At 38.6% G+C, this 27527-nt stretch overlaps 1 protein-coding gene and 1 long non-coding RNA gene across 2 annotated transcripts; one reads left to right on the top strand and one right to left on the bottom strand.

The window, feature by feature from the left end:
- Positions 1 to 8191: 8191 nt before the first annotated feature.
- Positions 8192 to 9160, bottom strand: LOC127135721 (uncharacterized). The gene has a single exon (XM_051062363.1). The coding sequence runs from the start codon at positions 9158 to 9160 to the stop codon at positions 8192 to 8194; it is 969 nt and encodes a 322-aa protein (XP_050918320.1).
- Positions 9161 to 13161: 4001 nt separating this feature from the next.
- On the top strand, positions 13162 to 20674 carry LOC127135086 (uncharacterized). Its single transcript, XR_007808412.1, has 4 exons — positions 13162 to 13296; positions 13385 to 13436; positions 13528 to 13644; positions 20511 to 20674. It is a non-coding gene; the product is annotated as an uncharacterized LOC127135086 (long non-coding RNA).
- Positions 20675 to 27527: the final 6853 nt, after the last annotated feature.

The raw sequence follows: 27527 nt of genomic DNA, 5'->3' as shown, positions 1-27527 counted from the left end.
GTTTCCCCCCTTTTCCTCTTTTTTTTTTTTTTTATTTTTTTATTTTTTTTTTTTTTAATTTTTTTTTTTAAAAAATCATGCCTTGATCCCATGCAATATGTATTTGGTTATGAAAGTTAATATAATTATGATGAGGAGATAATGAAAACATGCATGTGCAGTAGGGCCATGGATCAAATGAAAGTTGTATCGGAGTAGGGTGAATTTCGGGGTATGACAGTTGCCCCTATTTAATCTTCTCGAACCTGAATGTTTAGATAGCAACGGCTTCCACACATCCAAGTTAAGAGAGGATTAAATAAATAAAAATATCTAGAAATTCAACCTGCTGGCAATGAAATGAATGTGATATGAAGTGATGGGTATTTGTGAAGATTGTTCATGTGGTGGAAAATAAATTTGATATGAAATCATCTGTTGAGGATAGTTTATGGTATCATGTGGGGAGGACATGGGTCAGATGTATGATGGTTATGTCATGATGTGTATGATATGCAATGTATGTTATGGTGTACGCAGAATACCGAAGTATGCTCGGGCTGCTGGGGTATGCAAATGCACGGTCTATAGATTGTGCCAAATATGATGGGGCTTTAGTGGAACTTTTCGTTTCGGAGGGAAAAGTCATGCATGAAGTGATGCATGCAATGCATGTGGGACTGCAACTGGGTATTTGGATTTTTATAGGGATTTTTGTTTCCAATGAGGGATCATCATCAAATGGTTGATGGAAAAGGGTGTCATCATTAAAGGGTTGATGGAAAGGTAATTTGTCTTCGTCAAAAGGTTGACGGAAAAGAGTTTGTCATTGTCAAAGGGTTGTCAGGAAGGTAATTTGTCTTCGTCAAAGGGTTGACGGAAAGAAACTGTTGTAAAATGTCGTCATCAGAGGGCTGATGGAAAATTTTTGTCATCGTCAAAGGGTTGACGGAAAGGTAATTTGTCTTCGTCAAAGGGTTGACGGAAAGGTAATTTGTCTTCGTCAAAGGGTTGACGGAAAAGAGTAATTTGTCTTCGTCAAAGGGTTGACGGAAAGGTAATTTGTCTTCGTCAAAGGGTTGACGGAAAAGAGCAATTTGTCTTCGTCAAAGGGTTGACGGAAAAGAGTAATTTGTCTTCGTCAAAGGGTTGACGGAAAAGAGTTTGTCATCGTCCAAGGGTTGACGGAAGGGTAATTTGTCTTCGTCAAAAGATTGATGGAAAAGAGTTTATTGGGGAAAATTCCTAACAACGGTTGGGAAATTCCGAACTTTGACGAGTTAATTTGAGTAAGTTAAGGAGATACTCATGATGTGATGTTATGTATGCCAATGCATGTTTGGGCTTTCATGGGGAATATATGAAATGCATGGTCTGCAAGTTATGCCAAGCATGTTTGGGCTTTGCGGAGGAGTGTGTTTAGGGAATGCCAATAGTGATTGGGCTTAAAAAGGGTGATTGGGTGAATCGTACTGACTTTCCGATACTCGAGAAATTGAAGTTCGACGTCTAAGCAGACGCTGAATGTAATGTTTGAGAATTCCCATTGGGGGGAGAAATGATCGGCTTAGTCCAAAGAACTATGTGGCACCCTTGAGTTGGAAATGTGTTTTGACTACCTTTAGCAAAATTCTAGAAAGAATATAATTCGATATTGTCTTCCTTATAGTTTTTTTTGAAAAAAGGTCTTTTAATCGAAAATTTCCCATGTAATTTTATTTAGAGAAAGGTCATATTTCACAGACAAAGTAGGAAAAGTAAAAATATGGAACATATGTGAGGGAACTTGATTTTTATTGACAAGTGATTCCATAAGTAGGGAATTTTTGTACAAAGGAAAGCAATTCCTAAAAGAGGTGATTGCGAAAAGAAAATGATAATTGTAATGGCAATGAAACATCTCGAGTTTCCACCAGATTCTAACTCTGCTATAGTCTTCATGCCTTTGATCGTCCTTTGATCTTGCTTTTTTGAAGGAGGGTGATAGGATTGGCTTGCTTGGGACCCACATAATTGACCTGCCAAGGAATGAAGAAGGATTCCTTACGGGATGCAGCCTCTTGCTCCTATTAAATCCCTAATTTTTGCCTAGACCGCCCTTTCGGGTTTTCAGTCTACCGGGATACCCATTTTTGCATAAGTTGCCCTTTCGGGTTTTCAACATATCCGGCTATATATTTTTTTTAAGCATAGTATTTTTTGACTGCATCCGCATTCACCGGGGATGGAAGATCTTCACCATCCATAGTTGCGAGGATCAAGGCTCCTCCGGAGAAGACCTTTCTTACAACATACGGACCTTCATAGTTTGGCGTCCATTTTCCCCTTGGGTCAGTATGGATTGGAAGAATCTTCTTCAATACGAGGTCTCCAACTTTTAGGCTGCGGGGGAAAACCTTTTTGTCATGTGCCCTCTTGATGCGCTTTTGATAAATTTGGCCATGGCAGATGGCTGTTAAGCGCTTCTCATCAATGAGATTTAGTTGGTCAAATCGAGCTTGTACCCACTCAGACTCATCAAGCTTAACATCTGTCAAAATCCTTAAGGAAGGAATCTCTACTTCGACTGGTAAGAACGCATCCATGCCGTACACAAGGGAGAAGGGTGTTGCCCCAGTGGAAGTGCGTACGGAAGTACGATAGCCGTGTAATGCGAATGGGAGCATTTCGTGCCAATCTTTGTAGGTTTCCACCATCTTTTGCATGATCTTCTTGATATTTTTGTTAGCTGCCTCAACAGCGCCATTCATCTTAGGCCTATAAGGCGACGAGTTGTGGTGGTCGATCCTGAAATTTTGGCATAGCTCTTTCATCATTTTATTATTGAGGTTAGATCCATTATCAGTAATGATCTTGTTGGGGACCCCATAACGGCAAATGATTTCTTTCCTGAGGAATCGGGCCACCACTTGTCTGGTAACGTTGGCGTACGAGGCTGCTTCTACCCACTTTGTGAAATAGTCAATGGCTACAATGATGAAGCGGTGTCCACTCGAGGCAGTTGGCTCTATGCGTCCGATCACGTCAATGCCCCACATGGCGAAAGGCCAAGGTGATGTTAGGACGTTGAGAGGCGTTGGCGACACATGGATCTTATCAGCATAGATCTGGCACTTATGGCAGGTTTGGACGTGGCGATGACAGTCAATCTCCATAGTCATCCAGTAATATCCGGCCCTTAAGATTTTCTTCACCATAGTACTCCCACTGGCATGCGTCCTAAAGGATCCTTCATGAATTTCCATTATAATCTGGTTTGCTTCTTGCTTGTTCACACATCTAAGCAAAACAGAATCATAATTTCTCTTGTATAATACCCCTCCACTTAAGAAAAAATTGGATGACAGTTTTCGAAGATACTTCTTGTCGGTGATAGACGCGTCCGCAGGATACTCTTGGTTCTCTAAGAATTTCATGATGTCATGGAACCAAGGATGACCGTCAGCTTCGTCTTCCGCTGCCAGACAGTAAGCAGGTTCGTCCAAGTAGTTCAGGTGAAAGGATGGCGCTTCGTTCTTCCATTTAACTTTAAACATGGATGCCAAAGTCGCCAAAGCGTCAGCTAGCTGATTCTCTTCTCGAGGGATGTGGTGGAATGTAATTTCATCGAAATAGGGGACTAGTTTCAAGACATGCTCTTTGTAAGGAATGAGCTTATGGTCTCTAGTATCCCAATCTCCTTTGACTTGGCTGATTACCAAGGCTGAGTCCCCATAAACTTCCAGGATTTTGATTCTAAGATCGATAGCAACTTCAATACCAAAGATACAAGCCTCGTATTCGGCCATATTGTTTGTACATTCAAAACATAATCGGGCAGTGAAGGGGAGGTGGAAATTAGTTGGAGAAGTGATTACTGCCCCAATGCCATTACCATGAGCGTTAGAAGCTCCATCAAAAACCATGGTCCATCGGGATCCAGGCTCGGGTCCTTCCTCGGGACCGGGGATGTTGCAATCCCTAATCAACATGATATCCTCGTCGGGGAATTCGAAACGCATAGACTGATAGTCCTCCAAGGGTTGTTGTGCAAGATAATCAGACAATACACTCCCTTTGATGGCCTTTTGAGTGACATGTTGGATATCGTACTCGGTCAGAGCCATTTGCCATCGGGCTACTCTACCAGTTAGAGCCGACTTCTCGAAGATGTATTTGACAGGATCCATCTTAGAGATCAACAATGTCGTATGAGTGAGCATGTATTGTCTTAAACGTTTGGCAGCCCATGCTAGTGCGCAACAAGTCTTTTCAAGCATCGAATACCTACTCTCGCAATCAGTGAACTTCTTGCTCAAATAGTATATTGCATGCTCTTTTCTACCAGTCTCGTCATGTTGGCTGAGGACACAACCCATTGATCCTTCAAGAACGGTGAGATACATGATTAATGGTCTACCAGGTACATGAGGCATCAACACGGGAGGCTCTTGCAAATATTCCTTTATTTTCTCAAATGCGTCTTGGCAGTCATCGTTCCAAATGATGGCTTGATCCTTTCGAAGAAGTTTGAAGATTGGATCACAAGTGGCAGTGAGGTGAGATATGAACCTAGCAATGTAGTTCAATCTACCTAGGAATCCTCGGACTTCCTTCTCGGTTTTGGGTGCAGGCATAGCTTGTATGGCTTTTACTTTCTCGGGATCTACTTCTATGCCACGTTGACTGACGATAAAACCTAACAATTTTCCGGATCTTACCCCAAATGTGCATTTGTTGGGATTAAGCCTCAATTTGAAGTTCCTCAGCCTCTCAAATAGCTTTTCTAGATTGACAAGGTGTTCTTCTTCGGTTTGAGACTTGGCTATCATGTCGTCGACGTAGACCTCAATCTCTTTATGAATCATATCGTGAAAGAGAGTGACCATGGCTCGTTGGTATGTGGCGCCGGCGTTCTTCAATCCAAAAGGCATCACCTTGTAGCAGAAGGTGCCCCATGGTGTTATGAAAGTGGTTTTCTCCATATCTTCTTGAGCCATACGGATCTGGTTATAACCGGAGAAACCATCCATAAAAGAGAAAACAGAGAACTGGGCGGTATTATCTACTAGCACGTCAATGTGTGGAAGTGGAAAGTCATCTTTGGGACTTGCTCTATTTAGATTTTTGTAATCTATGCACATCCTTACTTTGCCATCCTTCTTAGGTACAGGCACAATGTTAGCTATCCATTGAGGATAATTGGAGACCGCTAGGAAGCCGGCATTGAGCTGCTTTTGTACCTCCTCCTTGATTTTCATAGCCATGTCGGGACGGGTTCTTCGTAGTTTTTGCTTTACTGGAGAACATTCTTCTTTAAGGGGTAGATGATGGACCATAATGTCAGTATCGAGGTCGGGCATATCTTGGTATGACCATGCAAATACATCTTTGTATTCCTTCAAGAGCTCAATCAATTTTGTCTTCACCTCGTCTTGTAGAGCGGAGCCGACACGGACTTCTTTCGCTTCCTCATCTGTCCCAAGGTTAATCACTTCCACTGATTCTTCGTGCGGCTGGATGACTTTTTCCTCTTGCTTGAGCAGCCTTGCCAATTCTTCTGGGAGTTCGGCCTCTTCCTCACACTCTTCATCAGCTTGATTAATCGGGTTGTCAAAGTCGTATGAGACTGTAGCAGAATTGTCATTGATGGTTGTCGAGGATGATCTGCATGATTTAAGGTTCACGCTTTTATTGGTATGAAAGAAAGGATGATTTGAAAAGAATTTTTTTTTTATTATTTTTTTTAAAAGAAACATGTCATTTTAAAAAAGTGAAATGAAAAAATGAAAGACAAGGATCTCAAAATTGATTGCGAACATGAACCCTTTTTCATTAATGATTAATAAGGAAATTTGATGAGGCCCTACAAATGATTCCCCCATGCCTTGGGCTTGACATGGGTTATTTTGATAAAAAGGAAGGAAAACAACATTGGGAATTACATTTCGATCAAGGTCACTTTAGGTATTTCAAACTCGGTCCATTTGGTGGCACCATTTCCATCAGTCTTTGTGAAGATCAAGCCATCATCTTCTTCTTCTTCTTTTTCTTCTTCTTCCACGGCACAAATACGGTTGTCATCCAGGTAACCAGCACTTGAGAAGTTGTCGGACAGCGGGAGCACTGATCCCCTTGTAGCGATCGGCGCGGGCTTCTTCAAATTCTGGGAGTTGTATCCCAAACCGGTGCGGTCCTTGTTGGCAGGGAGTTAAAGCAATCTTCCCCATCCTTGGGGGTGTCCATCCTTTATAATTGTCGGGGCGTCTTTAAGAGATGCCATGGGAGATTCGGCATCTTTTGATTCATCCCTTGCTGGGCAAACCATTTCAACATTGATAACTTCGAATGATTGGAATGGGACTTCTCTTATCTCCCCTTCTCCTTCAACGTATCGGAAAGATGCGAGGTGACTTACCATAATGTCCTCCTCACCCTCAACAACAACTAGCTTATCATCAGCTAAGAATTTCAATTTTTGGTGGAGTGTTGAAGTGACTGCACCAGCTGAATGGATCCAAGGCCTCCCAAGCAGACAGCTGTAGGCTGGATAGATATCCATTACGAAGAAAGTGATAAGGAAAATATGGGGACCAATCTTCATAGGCAAATTCACCTCACTGATTACAGTCCTTCTAGTCCCATCAAATGCTCTTACTATAAGCTCACTCGGCTTCATTACGAGTCCTTCAATAGTTAGTTTAGCAAAGGAACTCTTAGGCATCACATTGAGGGAAGACCCAGTGTCTACCAAAACTCTTGATAGGACTGTGTCCACACACTCAATGGAAATATGGAGAGCCTTGTTATGATTCCTCCCCTCGGCGGGAAGCTCTTCATCACTGAAACCTAAGCTTAAGCTAGTAGCGATGTTGTTAACCACTCCTTCAAACTGACAAACAGATATCTCTTGCGGTACGTGAGCTGTCCTCAGAAACTTTACCAAAGCCTCCCTATGGGCCTCTGAGCACATCAATAGAGACAACATTGAGATCTTAGAGGGTGTCTGGTTAAGCTGATCAACTACTCGATAATCGCTCTTCTTGATGATGCGTAAGAACTCGTCTACTTCACTTGAAGGTACGGGGTCTTGTCTTTGCTGAGCGCCATCAATTTGTTTGCCTTTGTCTGAAGTTGAAGGATTGATAGTTCCAATTGGAGTGGGTGTCGGTGCAAATATCCTTCCACTTCTTGTGACTCCACTAGTGCCTGTGATATTGATCATTGGGTCGCTAGACTTCAATGGTTCTTCTTGAATCTTCTGACCATGAATGTAGACTGAGGTGTCATACATCCAAGGGACTGCCTTGGTGTCAACATATGGGAATGGTGTGGGAACTGTTATTATGATTGGAGTAATAGGATTTGTCGACAGAGTTAACTGAGAGAACTCATATGGAATTTGCAGAGGAGGGACTTCGTCGTATGGTATCTCGAGGGTAGACACATCTTCGTTTGTGGATGGGCAGTCTACCACCAAGATCCCCTGGTTCATTAATTGTTGTATGACAGACTTCAATGTTCTACATTGTTGCGGGTTAATCAGACAATGTTCACAGTCATTACCACAGATGGGAAAGGTATTATTCTTCATCAAAGCATTCTTGATCTCGATGAGTGGTGTTTTTAACTCGTCCACACATGACATCAATCTCCTCCCATTCTCAGCTTCCATCATATTCACCGATGCATTGTTGTGAGGGGGCATCGGGTTATTATTCACATTCGGCCTCTTGGGGGTGAACGTGATTGCCTTAGAGTCAATAAGATCTTGAACCTTGTACTTTAATGCTTTACAATTCTCGATCGAATGCCCGGGAGCGCCAGAATGAAATTCACAACGGGCATTTGCATCATAACCGGGAGGAAGAACCGCTGGTGGGGGTCCTAACTCCCTTAGTTGCACAAGTGATCCCCTCAATAAATATGGTAGCATGTGGCTATAAGGCATGGGAACTGGGTCAAATCTTCTCTCGAGCCTTCGCATCCTTTGTTGTTGTTGATATTGTGGTTGCTGATGTTGCGGTTGTTGTTGATACCGTTGTTGTTGTTGAGTTTGAACAGGAATTGCCAATGGTTGTTGTTGACTTGGTTGGACGGGAGCTATGGCAGCCACTTGTGGATAAGTAGGATTTCTTGTTCGAATGATGGAGGCAGCATTGGTCTCGCCTTCTCGTTTTTTACCATAGGGAACAAAAGGTTTCTTTGATGCACTAGAAGTACTGGCAGAGTTCTAGATCTTTCCCATTTTAATCATATTTTCTATCCTTTCACCGGCTAAGACCAGGTCGGAAAAGCCTGAAGAGGTGCTCCCTACCATTCTATCAAGGTATGGACCTTGCAAGTTTCCCATAAACATGTCTACCAGTTCTCTTTCTAGCAATGGGGGTTGTACCCTAGCAGCTAATTCCCTCCACCGCTGGGCATACTCTTTGAAGGACTCCTCAGACCTCTGAGTCAAATTTTGCAACTGCGTGCGATTAGGTGCCATATCAGTGTTGTACTGATAGTGCTTGAGGAATGCCTCAGCCATTTCCCTCCAGGTGTGAATATGGTTGCCCTCGAGTTGCATGTACCAATCCAAAGATGCCCCACTGAGGGAATCCTGGAAAAAATGCATTAGAAGTTGATCATCGCTGGAATAGGCAGCCATCTTTCGGCAGTATGCCCTAATGTGTGTCCTAGGGTCGCTATTTCCCTTATATTTTTCAAAGTCCGGAACTTTGAACTTGGCCGGAATGATGACCCCAGGTACTAAGCACATTTCTGCCGCATTGAGGCCCAAAATGTCAGTGCTCCCCATTGCCTTGAGCTTTTCCTCGATAGCCTTTACCTTCCTTTCCACCTTGTTGGTTGCGGAACCGAAGGCGTCATCTTGAGAAGCGTCCCTTGGGATGAAGAATGCATCAAGTTGGTCATCTGTCTCAAGAGCATGAGGACGAGGATTGTCGTTTGGAACACCTCCGGGTGCATTAATGTTGATTGGAGGATCAACTTGAGGAACTGGAGTCGGATTCTCGACCGTTCGAGGAGTAGGAGGATTGGTAGTACTGGCACGTTGGTTCATTTCTTCTTGCATTTTTGCCATAATCTCCTGACCTCCTGCGACTGCTTGAATAGTCTCCATCAATTGCCGCATTTGGGACCGCATTTGGGATACTTCTTCCTGAAGGACAACTTGGTTCTCTTGAAGTTGCTCCATGACAGCTTGTCGACGTCCTCGTGTATCGTACCGAAAAGACAGCTTTGGAGAGTGGTTCTGGAAGGAAAAAAGGGTGGATGGATGAGTTTTTTATGTTTTTGTGTTTCGAAAGATGCATATGATGCACGAATTTTTCTTGTTAAAGCAAAGCTCTTTTTAGTTATTCATGTTTATTCATTGCAACAACTACTTGACGATTCTCGTTCACAATCATGAAATAGGAAAACACAATAGAGAAAAATCGCAACTTTCATTCATCCTTTGAAGGGAAAATAGACAATAATACATAGAAGTTGCAAAAAACAAGTAATGGAAGTAAATAAACCAACTAGATATCCACCCTAAAAGTGACCCCTTGAGACTTGCGGAGAGCCTCAATGTCGGTGATGAGTTCGACCATTGTTCTTTTGCAGAACTTGATGAAGTGGTAGACCCCTTTAGGGGTATTATCTGGGCACATGATCAGATATGCCTCCTTCAACTTGTCCGGAAAGTCTTGAAGGGCATAGTTGGTTAACACGGTCATGTTGGTGTACTTATCCCTCCATTCTTCGTAAAGGACTTGGAGATTATGGATGATTTCGTCCCTTTGAACAATGGCAACTTCGAATTCATAGCAACGCTCTTCCCAATGTCTGCAGTTGTTTTGCAATTCTACATAGGCTTGGTCATAGATTCCCCTCTTCAAGTTCTTGATTTGCTCGCAAGCTCGTCCAAGGTTGAACTGCTCACGCATGAAGCTTCGATGAATCTTTTCTTTCTCTAGTTGCTCCTTGGCTAGTAAATCCTTATGCTCTTTTAGAGTGGTCCTTAGTTCGAGAATTTGGGCCTCGTAATCTTCCCTTGCTTCTTTCTTCATGGCATTAGACCTCTCGACAGTATTTTCAAGGTCCTTGATGATTCGGGATGCTCGATCCAACTCCTCGTTGCGGAAATCTAGCTCAGAATTAGCTCCTTGTAAAGCTCCACCAACCCAAACTCTTTGTCCCTCGGCTAATCGGAGCCTTTTCTTGCTATCCTCAAATTTTTCGCAGACTTGCTTACCCTTATCCTCCAAGACGTGGTTACGTTCCTTGGCGCGATTGAGTTCGACTCGTAGTTGAGTGTTTTCCAACTCAAGCTCTTTGATTTGGCTGGTAAGTTTGTCCATGTCCTCTTGTAGGATAGGCTCGGGCTCAGGCATCAAAGGGAATGAAGAAGGATCAAACAGAAATGGAATTTTAACCACCGTAGCCCTCTCTTTTACCCACACATAGTAGGGTTCCTTGGCTAGGATATTTTTCTTACCCCATTCATGGCTAATACGAACTATGCTTGTCCAAGCTTTTCTCACTCTTTTCACGTTCGAATCAAGCGGATCCACGGTATTGATGACAAATGGAATGAAATCTCTTTCCTCGGGGGGACTAGTCATGGCGTACCCTAGTTGTCTCTTGAGTATAGCAGGGTTGTAGTTGATGCAACCTTGTGTTCCTATCAAGGGTACGTTAGAGAACTCTCCACATCTTGCGATGACATCCTTTATATCCCATTCCCTCTTGTACCATAGGATTGAGTTGGCAGAGAGAGATGCGAACCTTTGCGGCCATGTCAGTTTGTTTTCGGCGAAGGGTCCATTTTGAGGCATGCGTGCCCTCATCCAAAGATGTAGCATAGGAGCGCAACAAAGGAAGGTACCTCTTTTCTTCTCACGTCTTGTATGTAAGGCATGGTAGAAATCGGCAAGTAAAAAAGGCACCGGATTTTTTGTTAAAAAAACTTCAACTGCTAATTGATCCACGAACTTGTCCAGATTTGGGAAGAGAACGATTCCATGAATCAAAAGTGCCAAAGTTGCACTGCAAAAGTCGGGTCTTCCTTCTTTAATCATTTCCCAAGCATGGGCTTCTAGGAACTTTTGAGTTAAACCTTTGAGGGATCCTTTAACGCCCCAATTGTCCACTAACTTGTTGGTGTCGATACCCAAGATGAGTGAGAGCTCGGTCAAACAGAATCCTTTTTCCAATTTCGAGAAGGGGTTGTATTTCTTGATTGGTCGATTAAGGAGTCTCTCGAGGTCTTCCAAGGTTGGAGAGATTTGGAAGTCGGGGAAAGTGAAGCATCTTAAAGGAATGTCATAGTATTGGGACATTGTAGTGATAGCACAATAGTCAACCTTCTCGGTTAGAAGATCTACGATGTTCCCAAAATTGGCTCTAAACTTGTTGTCTTTGAGAGCTATGACCTTTGAACAAAGGACCTTTAATGACCTGATGTCGGGACTTTTGAAGCGGAAAGAAGAAGTGCTTTTCTTTGTTGAAGTATCCATGATTGTGTCGGAAAATAGTCTTGTAATTCTGCGTTTGAACAAACGAAAGATTTTAAGAGCTTTGCTTATTATTTTGATGATGAATGAATGTATGAATGAATGATTGGTTTATTATTTCCACAGGTTTTTAGGCATGGGTTCGTGGTTTTGGACCATCGTGACGAAGTATGGAGTTAATAATGACTGCTTAGTAAACCAAGGTTCTCGCTTTGTGTGATCTAAGGCTTTTGGAAAATTGGGTGTAAGACACTGCCCCTAGAGTCATGGACTTCCTTGACTGTAAGTCGCTTATGTCAATTTACTTGCCAGGCGACTGCTCCATCAAAGTCATCTACTCTAAGTGAGATCTTCGTATCGACCCTTACGAGGAAGGCACCCCGGTGGCCTATACTACGCGACCATCGGTCTAGGCTAGCCATAGTTTTAAAGGTTCTAAAAGGGGTCTTAGGGTCATTGACTCTAGTAAAAGAAAAGATGCTTACGTCGAAAGCACGACGGTCATCAATCCCCTTAAGAGAATCTACCACTAAGTGAGGTTCTCATACGACCCTAACGAGGAAGGAACCTCGCGGATCAATACTACTCAACCTCTCCTATCTCAAGCAAACTCTCAGACTCGGGTGGGGAGTCCTTCACACAAGGTTTTTTCTTTGCAATCATTATTGCTTCCAAAAATTCTTCGCCACAGAGTCAGAGTTTCGGACCAACAGGTAAACAAACAAAATATGCACGAGTTAGCAAAGAAAGCAATATATACAGAAAAATAGATAACAGATAAATCTCCACGTACGTAAAAGAGGAAACAACCCAAACTAGGCTAGACTTGCTTAGGGATTTTTTGGTCCCCAGCAGAGTCGCCAGCTGTCGCTACCGGAATTTCACGATAACGAAACCGAGACTAAAGAGAATGCCAAAGAGAGGCAAAGTCAGAAGAGTCGCCACCGAATTTTATTTAGTTCACCTCTATCGGAGAGGAGAGGGGAAATAGTCGATAAAACCCTCGGAAAATAGACGCGCACGGGAAGCGCTTAAAAGAGAATAAGGAATCGGTCTCGCAACCGAGATTTGGGTTCGGAAGTCGGTTGCGTAACACTACTAGAATAAGTCATTTTAGCCTCCTAGTTTAGAGTCAGCCACCGACACGGACACTATTAGTGTCGGCTAAGCCTACACTAACGGACTCTATCTAGGTACATCTTTTAAGACAAGTTATTTTTTTTATCAGTGTCGGCAAAACCGACACTACTTGTTATGTTACCTTTGAAGAATGTTTGATTAATTTATTTAGAGTCGGTGAGACCGACTCTATCTAGTAGCATTATTTTTTAATTAGTATTTATTTACTTAGAGTCCGCTTAGTCGACGCTATTCTTATAACATATACATTTTCCATTTATTTATCTATAATATATATATATATATATATATATATATATATATATATATATATATATATATATATATATATATATATATATATATATATATATATATATATATAAGGTTTAAGTATTTTATTTATTAATTAGAGTCCGCTTGGCGGACACTATGGAATTTTTATTAATTAGAGTCCGCTTGGGGGACTCTATGGAATTTTCTATTTCGGACCAAAAATTGCGCGACAGCTTATTTCCCTCTTTCCTTTTCCCTCGTCATTTTTCACTCTCCCTCCATTTCATTTCACAAAACGAAAACCCTAATTCCATGCTAAATCGTGAATCCGTTTTTTCCCAATTTCGTGAACCGATTCGTGAATCCCTAATCCGTGAATCCATTGAAGAATCCCTAATTCAAAATCCCTCGTTAAAGGGTTTCTGAATCATCAAAGGTAATGCATATTCATCTCAAGTGATTTCCATGGAGTTTTGGTTTAATGAGTATGAGATAGTCATATGTTTTATGTTTTCTGAATGTAGGTTTTCCAGAACTATCGGCTTTGTGGATGCTGGAATCAACTTTTCTTTGCAAGTTTCGTATTGTTTCCAAATATGTTTAAAGTCTCCTTTAAGTCTGAAACTACAAAAATCAAATTATTTGCTAATTGGTTTTCTGAATGTAGGTTTTCAAGAATGCTCATCTTACTTAGTGGAGGCAGTAAGCAGTTGTTGAATGCAAGTTAATTTGGAACCGAAGCACTATATCATCCGGGATTTTGCAAAGACAACTCTTTCTCAAGGTTAGTCATCCCTATGTTAATTTGGAACCAGACTGAACTGTTAGTGTTTGCAATAGTTAGTGTTTGCATCAGTTAGTATTTCTCAAGGTTGAGAATTATTTATGAATTGATTTTGTGGTTATGAGGAGGCTATGGAATTTCCTAAGTTCTGCTTAATTATTTCTTATGGGGTCAAACTAAAAGAGCTGAAAAAGTTTGTGCTGGTTTAGATTTGTTTTTGTGGAACCAAGGTTTCTGGTATGTTGATGATATTGATGCATGTTTTCATCCTTCCTCTTATCTTGAATGTCCTTCATGTGGTTCTCTTGATGATGTTGCCTCCGAGTAATTTCCAGTTGTTGCATTGTGTATTGATGATGCGGCTGCTTGAGTGCTTTATAGATGAACTCATATCTGTAGTTTAGTTTCCCTTCTGTTGCTTGATGTATGTCCTCTAATGCTCTAGATTGTCCTGTTCTTGATGAGATATTTGCTGTTGAGCCTTCCTTGCTTCAGGCTGAAGGTGATGTTTTCATTGTGCCACCTGATTTGGCTGTTGTGCTTCTTGAATTATCTGCTGTGCCTGCATTCCATAACTGATTTCTGATGTGAGTTGCAGTGCCAGTATCAGCCATTTGTAACAATCTGTGTGTCTGCTATATATTTGTGACCTGATTATTAGTGCTTGTTTTCTAACTGTTGTTGATGTGTCTTAGTTAGTGCTTTGCTTGCTTCTAGTGACTGCAATTGAGAAGTGTTCCTTTGTTCTGTCTTGTGTTGTTGTCCTGTTGTGCATTCCACGAATTCGCGATATAGGGTTCGAAGAGGTTAGAATGGTGATTTATGTTAGAACGTTCGAAGAAGCCGCAAAGTTATGAGAGAGTGAGGTTATAGTCATTTTTCAATTCTGTTTGCAGGTGATTTGCTTGAGAAGTTTGTTGGGAAAAGTTGTTAGGTAACGGTTTAGAATTTGTTGTGAAATTCGGTTAGTTGATTTTGGTCATGAGAGAATGATGGTTCTGTTAGTTGGTTCCGTTAGTTGTGAAGAGTGAAGGTTCAGTTCTGTTATAGGTTGGGAAGAGGAGTTTTGAAGTTTGTTATTTTCGGAGCGGTTGTTGAAGAAACCTGGAAGTTAGAAGTTGGTTAGTGAGGTTCAGTTTCTATTAACAAAGTTAGTTATTAGTGAAAGTGGAATTCTGTTATGAACTTCTTAGCTAATTAAGTGTTAGGAAATTAATTAGTTGAATGTGTTATTACTTATTAGTAATGTCAGCTGTGAACTATTGTTGAAAGTCTAATAGTTTGCTTCTGTTAATGTTAATGTTGAGTTGTTATGACTTAAATGAAACCATGATATGCTTTTATTGTGGACTGCTATTAGCGAACTGTTTGGTGATTACTGAATTTCTGTTAGGATGGAGTTAAGTTTCTGTTAGATTTCTTACTTGAGTTAAGTCTGCTATCAGTTAGTAGGTTGTTTTGAATTCTGTTATGACTGTTAATGTTTGTTAAATTTCGGTTAAGTGAAAATTGTGAGAGTTAATTAGTTAGGAAAACAGAATTGAAAAATGACTATAACCTCACTCTCTCATAACTTTGCGGCTTCTTCGAACGTTCTAACATAAATCACCATTCTAACCTCTTCGAACCCTATATCGCGAATTCGTGGAATTGTGAACCCTACAAATTTTTGAACTTTATTTTGATTTCGAACACGCATTGGCTATGTTGTGTTTTTCTCTTTTCGGTTTCCCTTGGATTGCGAATTGGTTATGTTGTAAATGAAATTCTAGCATCGGGATATAACCTTTCACCTTTGTGGCATTTGATTCGCATAGATTTTGTTTATATTTCGAATTAAGTTCTATTCTGTTGTTGTGATCACTGTCCCAGTGTTGTGTTTTTTTTCTGGTTTCGAGGCGGTTGCTTTGTGTATCGGCTACCTTATGCGTTTTGGTTGCGTATGTTTGTAGGTAGAAGTTTTGTTTTGGTTTGTATGTTGATTTGTGTTGGCATGGTAATAATTTGGTACTACTGTACATGACAGTCTATATAGTGACTACATACTGCAAGTTGTTAGTTATTTCCATTAACATGTAGTTTTGGTTCGGTTTACATTAAAAAATAAACTAAGAATTAAGGCTTACATTGTTTTAGTTAGATTTCAGGAAGTGAGTACAATAGCTTATTGGATTTGTTAAAATATACAGCAGTTTAATAGATTTATAAATCTGTGCAGCAATTTTGTTTACGGTCTGAAATAATAATGTACAATAGTATTAAAATTTGGTATGTTCGTCATGTTTAATTTTTGAACCACTGAAAATAAAATAAAAATCCCTTGGAATGCATGTATTCTATTCTCTCCTAATACCCATTAGGAAGTTATCTGATTTTCTCCTAATACCCATTAGGAACTTATCAGCCATTCATTTTTGTCTAATATATGTTTTAATTTTCAGTGGTTGACGAGTTAATTGTTTGCCTTATAGAAAATGGATCGTACTTGGATGTACGATAGAGTATATTCCAATAGACACGGATTGAAAGAAGAGTAGGTTCGCGGGGTTAAAGACTTCGTAAAGAGGGCTTTGAAACAACCTATTTGTAAATCTGAGGGAGGGATAAGGTGTCCGTGTATAAATTGCAAGTGTCTCAAGATAAGAACACCAACTAATGTTAGACTTCACTTGTATCGAGATGGATTTCAACCAGACTATTGGATTTGGACTCAACATGGAGAAGTAGAGCTCAATGTTAATACAAGGAATGATTCAAATAGTAGTGAGCATGTGCATCATGATGACCAAATTGAGGCAATGAATCAGATGGTGTATGATGCTTTTAGGCCTTATGGAGTATTCTCTCACGTGAATGATAACATAGAAGTTGAGGAATATACGGAGGATGAGTTTCCCAACGAAGATGCCAAACGATTTTATGACAAGTTGATATCTTTCAACAAGCCCATTTATGAGGGAGCTACCCAATCAATATTATCAATATCTACTCAACTTCTTGAAATTAGGTCTAATTGGCATGTACCACAAAAAGGTTTAGATTTTGTTGCACAAATGCTTAAAAGTGTATGTCCAGTTCAAAAATGCTTGCCCGAGAACTATTACCAAGCAACACAGTTGGTATCTAAGTTAGGGCTAAAGGTTGAGAAGATTGATTGTTGTAAGAATGGTTGTATGTTATATTACAAGGATGATAGCAATCTATCAAAGTGCAAATTTTGTAATGCTCCTAGGTTCATTCCTCGCAAGACTGGCATGGGAAAGTACAAAGATATCCCAGTGAAGAGAATGTTCTACTTCCCAATCATTCCCAGATTACAAAGATTGTATGCATCAACTGAGTCGGCAAGTGAAATGAGATGGCATCACATGAACAAAAATAGTTCCAACATCCTTCGCCACCCGTCAGATGGAAAAGCATGGAAACATTTTGATAGTGTATATCCTGACTTTTCTAGGGAACCCAGAAATGTAAGGTTGGGTCTGTGTTCAGATGGTTTTACTCCTTACATTCAAGCGTCTGCTTCTCCATACTCATGTTGGCCAATAATAGTTACTCCGTATAATCTCCCCCCTGAAATGTGCATGACCAAACCATACTTGTTTTTGGCATGCCTCATACCCGGACCTAAAAACCCTAAATTAAAGATAGATGTCTACTTGCAACCATTGATTGATGATCTACAACGATTGTGGTCCAATGGAATATTGACCTATGATATATCTACAAAACAAAACTTCATCATGAAAGCCTGCTTGATATGGACAATTAATGATTTTCCAGCCTATGGTATGTTATCTGGATGGGGTACACAAGGTAAATTGGCATGCCCTCATTGTATGGAACACACTGATGCTTTCACCTTGAAAAGTGGCCATAAGAATTCCTAGTTTGACTGTCATCGTCGTTTCTTGCCATCTAATCACTCCTTCAGAAGGAGTAAAAGAAGTTTCCTAAAAAATAGGGTTGTGACCAATGAGCCACCTCCCATTTCCACAGGGAAAGATATATGGGCGGTAATAAGTAATTTTCCAAAAGTTACTGAAATTGGATGGGAGGCGAAATGGAAAGAATTCGAAGGGTATGAAGTGGATCACAATTGGAAAAAGCGAAGTATTTTTTGGGATCTCCCATATTGGAAGGATAACTTGTTAAGGCATAACCTCGATGTGATGCACATAGAAAAAAACGTCTTCGATAATATATTTAATACTGTCATGAATGTTAAGGATAAAACAAAGGATAATGAAAAGGCAAGAGAAGACTTGGCTAAATTATGCTTTCGCGGGGACTTGAAGCTCCAACCCTTAGAAAACGGAAAGAATGGTAAACCAAAGGCTAGTTACACTCTAACCAAATCTGAAGCCAAGTTGGTTTGTAAATGGCTTAAGGAATTAATATGCCAGATGGCTATGCTTCAAACCTCAGTAGGTGTGCCAATGTAGAAAAGGGTACGGTGCATGGGATGAAGAGCCATGATTGTCATGTTTTCATGGAATGTTTACTCCCAATTGCATTCCATTCATTGCCAGATTTGGTTTGGAAACCATTAACTGAGCTAAGTCGATTCTTTAAAGATCTTTGTTGCAATACATTGAGGATGGACGACTTAATTAAGTTGGATGAGAATATTCCAATTATCATATGCAAGTTGGAAAGGATTTTTCCACCAGGTTTCTTTGACTCAATGGAGCATCTTCCAATCCATCTTGCCAAAGAAGCAATTCTAGGTGGTCCAGTACAGTACCGATGGATGTATCCATTCGAAAGGTAATTGTTGTGGTTGATTTTATTAAGTTATTGCATGTTTATCATAAATTAATAAACGTGGAATGATTGAATGTGCAGATTTATGGGAGTCTCAAAGAGGGCAGTGACAAATAAGGCTAGAGTTGAAGGTTCCATATGCAGTGATTATATACATCGCGAGACAAATTACTTTTGCTCTCATTATTTCAACTCTTTCCGTTTGTTGCCAACCATAAATCTTAGTAACAAACCTCATTTAGACAATGATGACATTCTACCTACAATGTCCATTCTACAAAGTGGCGGTCGACCAAGTGGGAAGTCACGAAAATATTTTCTATCTGATAAGGAATGGAAGTCTTCACATGTGCATGTCTTGATAAATTGTGATGAGGTTAAACCATATCTTGAGTAAGTGTGCATCATAATATATTCAATCAAATTATTGATGCATATCATAATAGATATTTACTTATGAATCGTGTGATTTATTTCAGCATATTCTTAGAGAACCACTCTCTAGATATAGAAGATTCATCTGGGCGCATACATATAGAGTTTCCCATATGGCTGAAGAAATATGTAAATGAGGAGACAAATGGAGTTACTAACCAAGATATAATTGCCTTGTCTCGCAGTCCTGCATCAATGGCCATATCATGGAACATGTATTTTATCAATGGGTACAAGTTTCATACTGAAGAATGGAGCAAAGGTAGAAAAACTAGCAATTGTGGTGTGCACGTGAAAGGTCTTGCAGAAGGAGGAAATACTGATTTTTATGGAATAATCAAACATATCTTTGAGCTAGATTACTTTGGTCTGAAGCATAAGATTCCAGTTTTTTATTGCGAATAGTTTGATCCAACAAGGAATACGGGCACAAAGGTTCACCCACAATATAAAACTGTGGATATTAAGATGGATAAACGTTATCGTCCTTATGATCCTTTCATCCTTGCGCAAAATGCAAGACAAGTGTATTATGTCCCATATCCAGAAATGTGTAGAGATATGCGTGGATGGTGTACGGCAATCACCACAAAACCAAGGGGTCGCGTAGAGATTGACAACATAGAGGATGAAGTACCTTATCAATCTGATGGGATGTTACCGGCGCTACCCAATGTAGAAATTGAAGCAATATCTTGTTTGCGTGACATGTCACAATTAGATGTGTTTGAAGAGATTTTTGATTGCTCTACTAGTGAAGCAGATAGAGGGCATTGATGAAGATAAATTAAGTCGCTGTGCATTTATCTTTTCCCTGTAGAGAACTTTTTCTTTGTTTACCCCTCCTTTGTTAGCAGCATTCCTTTGTATTTGAAATGGCTCCATTTCTAATATCCAATAATTTGGCTATGTAGTGAATCACTATAGTTCTTCCCTGTGCTATCATGCAGTATAATACTTTCTAAAGGTCAAATACAGTTTTCTACACCTTGCAATATCATTTTACATGTTTTTGCATTAGATCGTTGCATGCTTTATCATGAAGTTGTTGTTAATCTTTTAGTTATTATTACTTTAGGACCACAATAGAGTATGCATATCTTTCTCTTAACTTTTTTTATTGATTGATTAATATGAGTCCTGTTTTTATAAAGTTTGGAGATGTATGAGAATATCATACAACAACAATGAATGTTTTGTTTTCTAGTAGAACTAGAATTCACTTTATATGTTTTATGAAATTTTTTTATTTAGCAAGCAGCCGCCTCCCTTTATCTGTCTTCTGGCATATAATAAAAAATCCACATCTTCTCTGTTGAAACTAGGGGGCATTTTGGATTCTCCATTAAGAATTCGTACTGTAAATTGCTCAAATTATTTCCTGTAGAGCAGTGTTGTGTTATCAAATATCCGTAACTGCGGCGCTATGGTAGGTATACGTGGCAGTTTTCGGACTCGCCACAGTATGGAGAGGTTTTTGCTGTTGTTGATGTTTGGAGGGGTTTTTGCGTGTTATGATAATGTTTGGCAACTGCATTTGAATTATCAGAAACAACATTGTTTCTTTTCTTTTACTTTTAATTTTATCAGAAACTGCATTTGATAATGTTATGATAATGTTAAGAGTGTGAGACTGGCTAATCCTTTTATTTTTATGACAACAGATGACTAAAAGAGGTGGAAAAGCTAAGGTATTAGCACCAGGAAAACTTCAAGAAGAACGAAATCGCATAATTAACAAGAAGCATATCGTTAGGAAACCTGCTCAAACAACATTGTCTATGCAGGATGCATCATCGGCACCAACACCAGCTCAGGCAGCACCGTCCGTGCAGGTTGCATCGTTGATGCCGACATCAGCTTCGAAAAAATCATCTGTGCAGGCTGCATCGTTGATGCCAACACCAGCTCAGGAAGCATCGTCCGTGCAGGTTGCATCATCAATGCCAACATCAGCTTCTAAAAAATTGTGTGTGCAGGCTGCATCGTTGATGCCAACACCAGCTCAGGCAGCATCGTCCGTGCAGGCTGCATCGTCGATGCCAACACCAGCTCAGGCAGCATCGTCTGTGCAGGCTGCATCGTCGATGCCAACACCAGCTCCAACTGTAGTACCTGTTCATGCCACTACCTCTGAGAAATTCAGTTTTATGCCTACTCCAACTTTAAGCCATCAAACAATGGCTGGCCCTCAAAGTATAAACCTTCAAACAATGGCTAGCCCTTCAAATTTGGCAGAGGAGGAAGATGTGGATGCTGATGAGGATGAGGCGGTGGGTCAAGAAACTATTACCCCTCTTGTGCCAACAATAGATGAGAATGGGAAAGTTATTATAAAACCATCTGGTACTGGGTAAGTCATATATATTCTCATAATTTAATAATTTAGTAGTTTTATTATTGTATTTTGTCTAAAATATATATAACCTGTTAAGAAAGTTGAGAATATTACTATCCATATGATTCTTAATAATTTAGTAGTTTTATTATTGTATTTTGTAGGCTAGTTCCTGCCAAAGAAGTTGTTGGTGCCATTAATTATGCGATACGCAAACAATTTTATAAACCTATACATCATTGGTCTGCACTCGATCCTGATACGAAAGCTGATTGGTTTAAGTTGTTTGGAGTAAGTATTTATTGACTTTTGTCACTTAAGTTGATCAAATTATATTTAAAAAAGTAACTAATTGGTTATTAATATTAATTATGTGATTTTAATTATTTTTAGGAGAAGGTTTCGTGGGATCCTTTCGATCATGCATTTGTCTATAGCGCATTTGAAAAAAAAGGAAGAAAACGATTAAACGACATGTTGGGGAAGGCGAGGAGAAAAGGGACTCGACCTTCATGGATTGGTGATGATGCTTGGGTTGAACTTCAAACTTATTGGAAAAAGATCGAGTTTTTGGCTGTGTCTTCTCAAAACAAGACCAATCGAGCTTCCGCAAGAGGCGGAGCAGTCCACACCACAGGCCGTAAGGCTCATATTGATGTTGCACTTCAACTTGTAAGTAATAAAATCCTAACAAATTATTATTATTATGAAGATTCTTTATATCTTGACAGTTTTACTCGTATTCTGTATTGATTATTAGATTATTTGATTTTTGTAGTCACGTGAACTTCAAAGGGATCTGCGTCCCGATGAGTTATTTTTAAAAACACACAAGAGGAAAAATGGTGAATGGGTTGATAGTCGTGCTGCATCTACTTATGTAAGTTCTCGTAAATTTTACTGCATCAATATTTGCATCCATGCTTTCAGAAGCAGACTTATTCAAATTAAACTCTCCAAAAAGGATCTAGTTATCCATTTTTATAGTCTAATGTAAGTTAGATATAATAGCACAAGTCCTATGTTTAACTATCAGTTTGAAATTCCTGCAATCAGTTTGCTGTGCTGTTTGATATTTGTTTGAAATTCCTGCATCAATATTTGCTGTGCTGTTTGATATCAGTTTGAAATTCCTGCAACTTTTGTGATAATTCGTTCTATTAATCAACAAGGAGCATAGTTAGTAATATTTTTTATTAGTTTTTTTGTTTGGTTGTTACACTGTGAGTGAAGTTAGGAAAGAGTTGTTAAAATGCAATTAATTATAACTTCTGTTAGATGACAGTTGGAATGTTAATTCGATTAGAGTTAATTTGTTAGATGTTTGGACAAGTTGAATTCTGCTAGGGAATCGATTCCATTGAAAATGAAATTCTGTCACATATATTACCTTCTAGATGCATGAGTTTACTAAGTCGATTTTGATCAAATGGAAACTAGCTTAATTGGTTCAGTCACATGAAAATGCTAGCAATCTTGTGGTGCAAATTGATTTGATTCATGATTTATGAAAACCTACTGTTAATTGATTATGCATTATTGTCACACTTATTTGAATATTAAATAGGATGGTTATTACTGTTGGCATTTTATTGAATTACGAAGTTATTGAATCAATTAGGAAATGAATGTGATTGAACAAATTTGGTTAAGTTGTTGTTGGTACAGTTTTTTATGAAATTGAAACGCAGGTTGAAAAATCAATTAGGAAACTAACTATTACTAACTATGTAACTCAAACAAACTTAGCATTATAAATAGTTAACTGATTCAACCTTTTAACAACATTTAACAAATTCTAACAATTCTTAACAGAGCACTAACTTCTAACCAACATATCATCTCTAAATTCTTAACAGAGCACTAACTTAGCATTATAATGTTGTGTTATGCAGAAGACTTTTAAAGAGAAGTTTGATGCAGAACTTCAGCCAACTGAAGAAGGGAATGGAGAGGTTGTTCAAGTGTTAGATGGAGAGCGTGTAAATCAGCTATGGACAGAGGCTGCTGGGGGCCGTAACCGTGGTCGGGTTTATGGCGCTGCAGATTTAGCTATTAATCTAAAACGTGGATCAAAAAGTTTTACCCAACAATCTCAAACTCCTCAACACTCTATGTTTGGGATGTCATTAGAAGCTGAAAGAGCAGCTAGAATTAGAGCTGAACAAATTGTCGAGGCTGCAACGACCCAATTACAAGAGGCTAACGAAGCAATGCGAGCTGCTACCGAGGCTGCAAAAGCTGCTACCGAGACTGCACAAAGGATGGAGAGGGAGATGAATTCTTGGAAGGAATTTATGATGAAGAAATTTGACACTTCAACTTTTGTATCACATTCTCATCATTATGATGACGATTTGGATGATCAATCATTAGATGAAGATTGATCTTGTACTTTTAGTAGAATGAATTAATCTCGGATGTGATTACTTTTTGTGTATGTTTTTTGAAAGTTAATGTGGGTAGAACTTTTGTAGTTTCTTTCACGAATGTTTAAAATTGTTTCCAAATGTTTTACCATAAATATGATATTGTTCGGTTGATGGAGTGGATTGAAAAAATTTGTTCGAGTGAGGTTGTCATGTTGCAACCCGACTATAAACATCTTTATTGTCCTTTTTTGTTGACTTTAGAGTCGGTCTATGCAAGGCTAAATATTATTATAGACTTTTCTATGTTGACTTTAGAGTCGGTGCTACGGACGCTATCTATTTTTTCTTGAGTTTTATAAATTGACCTCAATGCCAGTCGATCGATGCATAAAAAAAGTTGACTTTTTTTGTTGACTTTAGAGTCGGACAGGCCAACGCTAAACATAATATTGACTTTTCATGGTTTTGAAACAATATAGCGTCGGTCCCATTAGTGTCTGCGTTTGCCTCCGTTTCACCGAGGCTACGTAGCCTCAGTGTATCTTTAGCCGACGTTACCCAGTAGCTTCGCAACTTTTATTCAAGGCCCGACACCGACGCTAAACCGACGCTAACCACATATTAGTGTCTATTTTTTCACCTTTAGCGTCTGAAAGTGGCCGACGCTAATAACTGTTTTTCTAGTAGTGTAAGGGGAAGGTGTTAGCACCCCTTACGCCCATGGTACTCCATGGGAACCATTTGGGTTGTTTTACATACATGAGATTTATCTATTATTGTTTTATTTTCAAAAGAATGTGTGAAAAAAAGGGGGGTGTTTTTGTTATTATAGTGCTCGCCAAGGATTGTGGCCCTTGTGCCTACGTATCACTCATTCGGGGATGAGGAATCAGAGCTCCGTAGTTCGGAGTAGAAAATATTTGTGTGTTGGTTGATTTTACCTTTGAAAAAAGGGTTTTCGGGATGATGCCCTAAGGCACACAAAAAAAAGTTTAGTGAGTTGTATTGTTTTTACCTTGAATAAGGGTTTTATGAAAGAATGTTTGTGATTATATTGTACTAAAGTCTATGGGCGGAGGTGATTATTCTAAACAACAAGTCAAGCGTCTTGCGTCCAAAATAATCAGAGTAAGGGTAGGAATGCTCCATTCTCACTCATTCTCCACCACTTAAGGCTCATGGCGCACAATAATAATCGTAATTATTAAGTATTTTTTGAATTTGGCTAAGAAAATGCCACTTGACGTTGAATCAAGGGTTTATTTTATTTTTGATTATGAAATTTGGCTTATGCAACATGAATGCAAAATAACCAACAAGAAATTAAAAAGTCTCATTGTAAGGTAGCCCAAGAGAAAGCCTTTTGTGTGCAAAAGTGACCTAAGCTAAACAAAGGATAATGGTCTTACAAACATGTCCCCCTAAGGTAGTGCCATGATGCCATTCTTACAACATGAATGTAAGTTACAAATAAAATCCAACATTTACAAAGTATCACAAAGATAAGGGAAAGACCTCCAAGCAAGGGTCCTAAAATGAAATTCTCTAGGTCCAAGTTGATTAAGAGTGGAACGAATATTTTTGTCTTATCATTTTATCATGTTTTTGTTGTTTTTAATGTTTGATGATAATAAAATAAATAACAAGTAAATAAACATGCATGATGAATTTGTACAATGATGATGATGATGAGTACTTTAATATAAATTACAAGGTAATGACATAAAAGTAAATTACAAGAAAAAGAAACAATATCACAATAATAATGGTTAGTGAATATAAATGATATAAAACAAATATAAGTCAATAATACCAAAATCACAATAACAAAGGTTAACGGCAAACAAAATTAATGAAGTAAAATTAGTGGTTAGTAATATGTACAAAAATGAATATTTTTAAGACTATTTTCTTATGCCAAAAAGACTTAAAATATGACACATTAAGGGATAGCTTATCATTGATGCAAAGTATTGAAGATGATTAAAAAATCAACTAACAATAGATTTGTAACAAAGAAAGTTATGCAACCTTAAGTTCATCTATTAGTATTAAAAAAAAATGATTTGTTCTCTTTCTTTTATTTTTATTCCTCTTTTATTTAACAAGATAATAAGGTAGTAAGTAAATTAGCATAATGTAGATGATATAGTTAGATAACAATAAACATAAACATAAAATACTTGAAGTAAAGTGATCAAAAGAAAAAAAATAAAATAAAAAAATAAAGTGCAATAATATAAATGTTAGGAGTTAGTAATTAGTAGTTAGTAACAATAAGCAAATGGATTAGGAAGTTAATGTAAAGACATGGTTTCATCTATGCATCAAATGACCCAAATATGGTTAAAATAGAGGCAATCTATCAATGCCTCAAAGTATCATGAATGATCTATTGATCAACCATAGATAGGTTTGAAATATTGAAGATTTAATCAACTCTAAACAACCATGGTCAAGATCTAATAGACCTCATCAACCAAACAAACACAACAACAAGTCCATAATAAAAGAAAATGATAACATACACAAAGCAACCACAAAAAGGTGAAAAAGGATAGTAAGAGTAAAAAATCTTTAAAAAAGGGTGAGTAAACCAAAGTCAATCTTTTTTTGCAAGCTTGAATCTAAACCATCTCAAAAGACCAACCAAGAACAAGCAATCATTTTTAATAAAAAAAAAAGGAACAAAAAGTTAAAAAGTTAAAGTTAAAATCATTACCCACAAAATATGAAAAAAAGCTAGGTAGAAATGGTGTTGAACTTGAATGTGAAGTAAGGGGTTTGGGATGAAAATATTTGTGGTGAAAGCTTAGTAAAAGGGTTGGGTTATGAGTGTTAGAGAGTGAGAAACTTTGAGGAAAAAAAATGTGAAATGGAAAAAAGTTGGTAGTGGTGACTTTTGGGAGGGAAAAGTTTTTTTGGGTTTTGATTTAGGTTTGGAGAAGAGAGGTTGAATGATATTTTTTCATCAATTTTGGGGGCTAGAAAGCATGAAAAATGAAGGGAAATGGTGCATCTATTTATAGGGAAAGTTAGTGGGAAAATGGGGGGAACCAAATACCCTTTGTGCAAAAACAAACTCTTTTTTTTGGAGTGTGGGAGGCAAAATCCGGTTTCCCCCCTTTTCCTCTTTTTAAATTTTTTTATTTTTTTTTTAAAAAAATTTTTTAATTTTTTTTTTTAAAATCATGCCTTGATCCCATGCAATATGTATTTGGTTATGAAAGTTAATATAATTATGATGAGGAGATAATGAAAGCATGCATGTGCAGTAGGGCCATGGATCAGATGAAAGTTGTATCGGAGTAGGGTAAATTTCGGGGTATGACAACAGCCTAAAAACAAGTGTAGAGCACAAGCATAGTTGGTTAAGACACTTGAGGTTTGTCCATTTGAATTTTAGGTCACTAAGTTAACTTATTACTCAAGATATGGTAATTGGTATATCAAGTCTTATCATGTATGGAAAGCTCTGTGAAAGTTGTTTGGTAGGAAGAAATCCATAAAGTCTTTCATTTTGTATGTGCCAATGAGGTCCTCATGCATACTAGAAGTAGTACATTCAGATATATCTTCATTTTTTAAGATCATACCATTGGTGGAAACAAATACTTTTTCTCATTTTTTGATGAATATAGTCGGAAACTCTAGATCTATGTGATTAAGCACAAAGATAAAGTATTTTCATTTTTAAGAGATTCAAAATACTTGTCGAAAACCAAAGTGAAAATAAAATCAAGGTTCTAAGGACAGATGAAGGTGGCGGAAACACATCCAAGTTATTTGAGGAGTTCTCTATAGAACATGGTATTGATCATAAGGTAATCGCTCCCTACACACCTTAACATAATGGAATAATAGAAAGAAGATGTAGGGTCATATTGGATATGGATAGATGCATGTTGAAGCAAAAGAGCCTGTAAAAATCCCTACACCACTGATGTCTATATACTAAAAACGGTGTTACC

Source organism: Lathyrus oleraceus, chromosome 4 (assembly GCF_024323335.1).
Source record: "Lathyrus oleraceus cultivar Zhongwan6 chromosome 4, CAAS_Psat_ZW6_1.0, whole genome shotgun sequence".
In the NCBI taxonomy this organism is placed as follows: domain Eukaryota; kingdom Viridiplantae; phylum Streptophyta; class Magnoliopsida; order Fabales; family Fabaceae; genus Lathyrus; species Lathyrus oleraceus.
Note: the sequence above shows the minus strand (reverse complement) of the source record. Positions and strands in the feature narration are given on the sequence as shown.

Coding starts and splice junctions, on each gene's coding strand:
- LOC127135721 (XM_051062363.1), bottom strand. CDS start 9,160: ATGGAGCAACTTCAAGAGAACCAAGTTGTCCTTCAGGAAGAAGTATCC.